This window comes from Cryptomeria japonica, unplaced genomic scaffold, assembly GCF_030272615.1.
Source record: "Cryptomeria japonica unplaced genomic scaffold, Sugi_1.0 HiC_scaffold_217, whole genome shotgun sequence".
NCBI classification, from domain to species: Eukaryota; Viridiplantae; Streptophyta; class Pinopsida; order Cupressales; family Cupressaceae; genus Cryptomeria; species Cryptomeria japonica.
In genome coordinates this window covers 242,546-250,326 of record NW_026729039.1, presented here as the reverse complement: position 1 = coordinate 250,326, position 7,781 = coordinate 242,546, and the positions used below count along the sequence as shown (strand labels likewise).

Sequence of the window (7,781 nt, the reverse complement as noted above, 5' to 3'; positions counted from 1 at the left end):
CAAGCAATTTTTACAAAACACAAGTTCAATTTCAATTTTAAAAACTAGGGTTTTGAATGAGTTAACCACTAAGTTTGGAGACAAATTAAACTTGTAAATGAAAAATATACAATGATTTTCAAAATAAAGCATGTAAGACGTCGGGTTCACCAAAATATAATGTGGGAAAAAGTGAATGATGGGGAGATCAAGAGGAAACCTTTTGCTCCCTCTGAGGAGAGATAAAAGTTTCACTGTGGATTTCCCTTCAATCACCTCATGCCCATTCCATTTAAAAGAGGGCGTAAAATTCACTAGATCCAATCTTTAGGAAAGAGATTGAATACTAAATGAATTGATAATGGTGTGTCGATGAAAGATTGTTGTTTGGATATAGGTGTTTCAAGACTAAGTGCAAAAGTAGCAAAGACCTGATTATTACTCAAAATACAAGTGTGGGATGAAGTTGTGCACCTGGATTTGGTTATAATATGTGAAGAGGAAGCTGCCCTATGAATTTGAAGAAAAGTCAATGGGACCGTGTTGAAAGTGCACACGATCCTTCGGAAAATCCATGGAACAAAAAGGGTTTTTCTGCCTCTGTAAATGGAATCCAAATTTGCAAAAATAGTCACACACCTACAACCCACACACAAAAAAGAGAGGAAAAGGGGTTGAGATTGGGGGTTTGCCTTCATGTCAAACCCTAGTTTTGGAATTAACCAAATGATGAAAGATAGTACTTGCAAGTAAATGTAAATGAAAGACTGAAATGTAATTCACCTCAAGAGACGATGCAATAGGAATGTAGATAGATTTTCTTGTGTGGAATTGAATGATGAAAGATTTCTCCTCTTCAATGGTTGAATCCTTGAATTGAATGCAACAACTAGCCTTGGAGGGAGACTTGAGAATGCTCAATGGTTAGAAGGATGCTTGAATGCTTGTATATCTCCAAACTTATGCAAATTTCACCTCTTTTTCAAATAGGAGGGTAAATATAACTTATATATTTGTCAATTAGGGTTAATAGACTTATTTTTCATCATAGGTCGACATAGGGAAAGTTTTCCCACTACAATTGGAAACTTCAATGCACAGTTTGAATGGAGGGTTCCTAAAGTAGGGCAAGGACAGGGGCGCCACACCCCTATCCTAGGGGGGACAAGGGTGCCATGTCCCTATCCTGCCCTAAATTTAGGACAGGAAGCAAGTTTAGGCAGTGCAGGGGTGTGGAAAAAGCGCAGTTTTCAAGGATTGATCAAGTCTCGAGTCTTCAATCAGGCTCAGGGGTTCAATTTGCCAATGTTTATAACCTTATGTGGTAAAAAAATTCAAGGGTTGCAATTTTGTGAGACTACAATACCTAGCATGGAATGGTCTCCTATGAAGTACATGTCCCTTCCTTTAGAGGATTTGTTCTATTAGGAAGGCATATCGCTTGAAAATAATCACCATTTGAAGATGTGTAGCACTGGTCCTTGTTCTTTTCACTTGGGGGGAAAGGCTTTGACTCCTTTCTCTTTCTTTCTGTCTCATTTATCATTATTTCCTTTAGGGGCTACATTTTCTTACAATGGTATGTTCTTATGGGTAATATGTGATGCTCTTTCTCTCTTCTCTTAGAAGATTACCACTTCCTGAGATATGTATTTTATATATATACTAATGTCTTTTCTTTCATGCGTTCATGTAAGTACATTGTGGATTTGCTTATGTTTAATTTCTCTCTAGAAGATTGTGTATGCTCTTCTCATTGTCCCTACACTTGGGGGGAAATTATTTCTCTCTCTCTTTCTCTAAGGATCCACTCTTGCCTCTGTTGTGGATGGTGTGAGTTTCATTACTTGATGGCATTCCTTATGTGAAACCATTGTTGTTTTCTTGAGGGTTCTTTCTTATACAAGAGGTGTAAGTACTTGACTACAACCTCTTTTACACTTGGTAATGTACATCTATAATAAATTCACTCATCCCCATTGGGATAGAAGTGAGTCATCCTTTATCAATAATCCCTTTCACCTAGCAATAGGAGGAAGGATTAAATTCTTGTTCTCTTCTATGCTTCATTGTAGAAGATGTTATATTTGTCTAAGACAACTCCTTTTGGAGGTCGATGTCTTTAGAGAAAAAATCTCTTCTCCTCCAAGGATCTCCTTTACAGTTACAACAAGATATCTATTTTCAACTATCTTATCCTCGCTTGAAGAGTATTCCCTCTCTTACTCGGATTTATGACATTGTTGCATGATGGATATCTTCTTGGTGTCGAAGGAAGGTATCCTTTCTCTACTGTCCTTAAGATATCAATATTAAACTATGTTGACATCTTAAAGGGGGGGTACCCACATTGCTCCTTTTGTACTATATTTCTCTCGCGCATTATATCTCTTGTATAGTGGGTCATTCTCAAAACGGGATGCCGCCACTTTTCTCTTGTAGAGTAGGTCATTCTCATAAAGAGATGTCACCACTTTTTGCTTGTATAGTGGGTCATTCTCAGAACGAGATGTTGCCACTTTTCTCTTGTATAGTGGGTCATTCTCGGAACCAAAGCGAAGCCTCTTAGAGAAAGATGTCACCACTTTTCTTTTATATAGTAGGATATACTCGAAACTAGAGGGAAACCTCTTAGAGCGAGATTTCACCACTTTTATTTTATACAATAGGATATTCTCGGAACCAAAGGGCAGCCTCTTAGAGTGAGATGTCGCCACTTTCTTGACATTTGTACTATACATTCTATATAGGTTGTAGCATACTCGGGCATAGACTCCTTTGAGGTGCTTCAAACCTCACTTGAACACACACACACATGAGGTTGAGTGGAACTAATGACGTTCTCACCCTCCTCCCTTACATGGATCACATAGACAAAATCTGAGGGCTAGTTTTCCATGTCCTTTTTTCTCCATGGATCACCTAATTCTAGGGGCGAGATGTCCATAGCTCCTTTTGTTCACCTTTCTTCTCATGGATCACCAAAGTGTGTATTCATGTTCTCTCTCTTCTTTCTCTCATGAACTCATAGTTTTACTATTGATGGTTCATGGATGATGTCAACTTTTCTCTTTTATGTGATTATTGGTGTTTATGTGATGGCATTTATCTTTGTGTTTCCATTAGTTATTTGAGACATTTGAGTATCGAGATCTCTTTGGCTAGTTGAATTGTGGTCTTGTGTTTTGTCTTTGTCATGTGTCTTTTATGCTTTGTCTTGTTTTGTTTGTCTTCCTCTTTTTGTTTTATGTTCTCTTGCATATGTTTGATCGAGTTAAGATCCTAAGACTAGGGGATTTTTGTTCCTCAATATTAGTGATGTATTATACATGTTGTGGTATTGTTCCGCATTTCTCATATTCGTGTCTTTCTTCTACTCTACCAGTAGTATTGACATAAACCATACCCCTGCTAAAGTGGGGGCTAAATGTAGCATCGTAAAATTGTGACCCTTGCAATTTTGAGCACATCTTAGGCCCTCACCTAAACAATTGCATCTCCCTACTCGATTGAGACTCCTACCTACATCATCATTCCAAGTCTCCTCCCATTTCAGCTCTGACATTACCTCAAGACCCTATCCAAGCCCCAAAATAGGGCAGGATAGGGGCTTGGTGCCCCTTTCCCCCCTACGATGGGGGCATGGCACCCTTGTCCCCCCCTCTTTAGGTGGCCCTAAGATAGGTCCATTTGACCCTTGAACCTAGTTTTCTTTTCAGGATTTAATCTCCTCGATGTCGGCCTTCAGTGAGACAAAAAATAATTCTCTTAGGCATGTATAAAAAAGAGATTCAATTCCTTCATTTTATATACAGAAGAATAGGTGAAATCCAAACATAAGGTTTTCATTATCTTCATCAAGCATCCATCAAGTTCTCTTCTTCATGTGTCTTCATCATTCATCCATTGGAGCAACATTACAACATTCATTTGAAAACATGTGTGTGTGTGATTAGGGTTTTGTTATGTTACATGCCATTTCATACAACATTCGTGATCATATTCAAGAGACAAAATAACCATCATCAACAAATTGTAGATCTACAAGGTATACATTTCCATTATTCACATTTAAGCATTTGCAATTAGTTTCTTTCAAGGTTGATTCCTCAACCGGGGTTTGACTAAGGAAAACCCCTATCCACAACCCTTCTTCCCTTCTTTTCTATGTGTAGGTTGTAGGTGTGCCATTGTAATTGTAAGTTTGGGATTTATTTTTAGAGACGGAAAAACACTTTTCGACATGCGGATTTTTCGGAGGACCAAGTACACTTTCAACCTGGTCCTGATGATTTTTCTCTAAATTTGTAGGGCAAATCCGTATCAATCTAACTATCACAAATCTGAAGTTTTAGTATGATCCCAAACCGGTAGCTCCTTGTTTCATCCATTTTATCTCTCCATAGTCAATAAGTCAACACATCTTCTTACAAAAGAGGGCAAATTGCATTCCAACTCTTGCAATCCACTTGGTATTCACATCCTTATTTTCTTTGGATTTGGATCTAGTGGATTAAAAATCCTCTTTTGAATGTAAAGTGTCTTCCAAGTGAAAATCATCCTAGTGGTTTTGTTTCTCTCTCCTAGATGGGGAACCACTAGGGTTCAATTTTCTACTTTACAGTGTGGGACAACAAAGCCAATATTGCCTATGACAAAGATGATATTATTCTATTTCCCTCAACCACTGACACCACTTCAGATTCATGGGTGCTCGACTCTGGTGCATCCTATCATGCTACTTCGTATACAAAGGCATTTATGAACTACCAAGAAGGTCAATTTAGAAATGTCTTTCTTGGCGACAAGAAAGCTTGTGAAATTATTGACAAAGGTGACATTTTGTTACTCCTGGAAGGTGGAAAAACATGGTTACTAAAAGATGTTAGACATGTACCAAAATTGAAGAGAAACTTAATCTCCGTTGGTCAACTTTTTTCACAAGAATGAAGGACTTCATGTCCATTTTCTTCGAGATACTTGGAAGGTAACCCAAGGAACCATGCTAATTGCCAAGGGTGACAAAGTAGGCAGCCTCTATGTATTTGAGGGTCGTGGTGAAGTGGGAGCTGCGATGGCGGTTGAAGACAGTGAAGTGGGTCTTTGGCATTGAAGGATTGGACACATGAGCAAGAAAGGGCTCAATATAATGCTCGCACAGAATGAGCTTCTGGGACTCAAAGCCGTGGATTTTTAATTTTTTTTAACATTGCCTTTAAGGCAAGAAGAATCAGGTCAACTTCTTAAAGACCGGTAATAAGAAGAAGGATACACCTTTGGAGTTGGTTCATTTGGATGTCTTTGGACCTACCGAGGTAGCCTCCATTGGAGCAGCTAACTATTTTGTCACTTTTCTAGATGAATATACAAGGAAAGTGTGGATTTATATGCTTGCAAAGAAATCTGAAGTTTTCTCAAAATTTAAATCATTCAAAGCTCTTGTTGAAAATCAGATTGGACACAAGATTAAGTGTTTAAAAATAGATAATAGAGGAGAGTTTTGCTCCTCAGAATTTGATTCATTTTGTGCTGATAACAGTATTCGTAGAATTAAAGTCATTCCTTTTACACGTCAAGAAAATGGAGCTGTGAAGAGATTGAATAGAATGAAATTGAAGAAGGCACGATGTATGCTTTCAAATGCAGGTTTGGGGAAAGAATTTCCTACTCAACCGGAGCCCTTCATCTCAGTTGGATTTTGGTATTCCGAAAGAGGAATAGCTGGGAAAAATAATTTATTACTCACATATCCGGGTATTTGGATGTAAGGCCTTCCCAAGGGAAAAAGGACAAAGTTGGATCTCAAATCTCAGAGATGTATCTTTATGGGCTATGGCGAAGATCAGTTTGGCTTTAGATTATGGGATCTTTTTAATCAAAAGATTATTCAAAGCAGAGATGTTGTCTTTTGCGAACGGACATTTTTGAGCTTTGCAAGCACAAACAAATGAAAATAGAGAATTTATTCGAGTCTCTATTTTTTACAATGGTACTACACAGGGATTAAACAAACAAAGTTCACATCAGGTGGGAACCCCTGTCATAAATAATAGACACCCTATGCAGTGTTTAACTTTCTCTCCTCCTATTCCTCAACATGTTAATGCAAGTCACGAGTTTAGTTCAACATTTGATTCTGAAACAGAGGATTCTAGCTCCTATAATGATGCTCGAATTCCCACCTCCCCTAGTAATCGTGTTATTGAGGAAGATGGTAACAATCCCACACCTTCCCCTGCTGACACGGAGGATGTGTTGTATAAGTGTAAGATGCAGGGTGAAGTTACCATGAATCCTGCACATGAGGAGGGGCGTCTTACTACCTCGAGCTTGCAAGAGGATCATGTTTGCATACGCTGCCTTGATCCGCATTCTCCCCACAACCTCAACACTCATGCCTCACGTAAACAATGCCCCTCTCTGCCCACCGATGCTCACATCGCTCCAAACCTGCCCATGCCACAGTCAGCAATGAAAGTGACTTTGTTAGGCTCACGAGTTTGACGTGGACAAGGATACATCCAACAGTTTGACCGAGCTAATGAACCACTTGGTTCTTCTACTATATACGAATGTAATTTTGATAATTCTCCATGACTAGTAGAAGGCCATGCCACGCAGGTTTCACGGGACCCTTCACTCACAGAGGCGGACACTGATGTTAATTTCCAGAAACAAAGCAACAAAAAATGTTGGAAATTTGGGCACTGAAGAAGGCCCAAATAAATTAAGTCATCCAAGTTCTGTCGGTGAATTAAGGAAGTCTACGAGACAGAAAAATACCATCAAAATTTTCAGATTATGAGCTATTGTTTGTTGAAGAGGCAGAACCCACCTTACTGATATCTGAACACACAGAGCCCGCGAACTTTAATGCTGCTATGGAGGATGACAACTATGATAAATGGAAGGGTGTAATTCATGAAGAAATGGACACATTAATAATAAATCAGACATGGGAATTGGTGCGCCTTCCGCCTAACAGAAAGGCATTTAGAAATAAGTGGATTTACAAATTGAAAGAAGAATATGGAGGTCAAAAATGACTTCATGTCAGACTAGTTGTTAAGGGGTATTCTCAAAATCAAGGCATATATTTTGATGAAATTTTTTGCCATTGGTAAAAATGACTACCATCCGACCTGTTTTGGGATTGGTTGCAGCATGGGATATCGAGCTTTAACAATTGGTTGTGAAGACATCCTTTCTATATGGTGATGTTAATGAGGAATTGTATATGAAACAACCTGAAGGATTTGTCAAAAAGGGTCAAGAACATCTTTATTTCAAATTGAACCGAAGCTTGTACGGGCTTAAGAAAGCCCCAAGACAATGGTATCTTAAATTTGATAAATTTATGACTTAGCATGGCTTCATATGATGCGAATCGGATCCATGTGTCTATTATAAATAGCTTCCAAATGGCAAATTTGTGAGACTTTTGCTCTATGTGGATGAGATGTTGGTATCTGGAATGAGCATGAGGATTGTTCATGAATTAAAGAAAGAATTAGTTACCAAATTTGCAATGAAAGATTTAGGAGTAGTGAAAAAAATTCTTGGGATGACCATTTCTTGGGATAGAAAAAAGAAATAACTCAGGTTATTTCAACAAGACTACATTAAAAAGGTTGTGGACAGATCTGGTATTGGCGGACACTAAGTCTGCATGCATTCCTTTAGCCTCTCATTTTCAGTTATCTTCTAAATTGTGTCCAAAAACACAAGAGGATTAGGAGTTTATGAAAAATATTCTTTATAAATCTCTTATGGGGAGTCTTATGTATGCTATGGTTTCCATT

At 38.4% G+C, this 7,781-nt stretch overlaps 1 protein-coding gene across 1 annotated transcript; it reads left to right on the top strand.

Moving 5' to 3' along the window:
- The first annotated feature begins 4,981 nt into the window (after window positions 1-4,981).
- On the top strand, window positions 4,982-7,025 carry LOC131868740 (uncharacterized). The gene is made up of 5 exons (XM_059215661.1): window positions 4,982-5,078; window positions 5,200-5,733; window positions 6,125-6,456; window positions 6,601-6,670; window positions 6,778-7,025. Exons 1-5 carry the CDS (start codon window positions 4,982-4,984, stop codon window positions 7,023-7,025), a joined length of 1,281 nt encoding a protein of 426 aa, XP_059071644.1.
- The last annotated feature ends 756 nt before the right edge of the window (window positions 7,026-7,781 follow it).

Bases quoted from the DNA above. Each gene is read 5' to 3' on its own strand.
- LOC131868740 (XM_059215661.1), top strand. From the start codon at position 4,982: ATGCTAATTGCCAAGGGTGACAAAGTAGGCAGCCTCTATGTATTTGAG. The intron at 5,734-6,124 runs GTATTTGGATGT...ATTCTGAAACAG, and splicing joins TTTATTACTCACATATCCGG to AGGATTCTAGCTCCTATAAT. The intron at 6,457-6,600 runs GTGACTTTGTTA...CATGCCACGCAG, and splicing joins TGCCACAGTCAGCAATGAAA to GTTTCACGGGACCCTTCACT.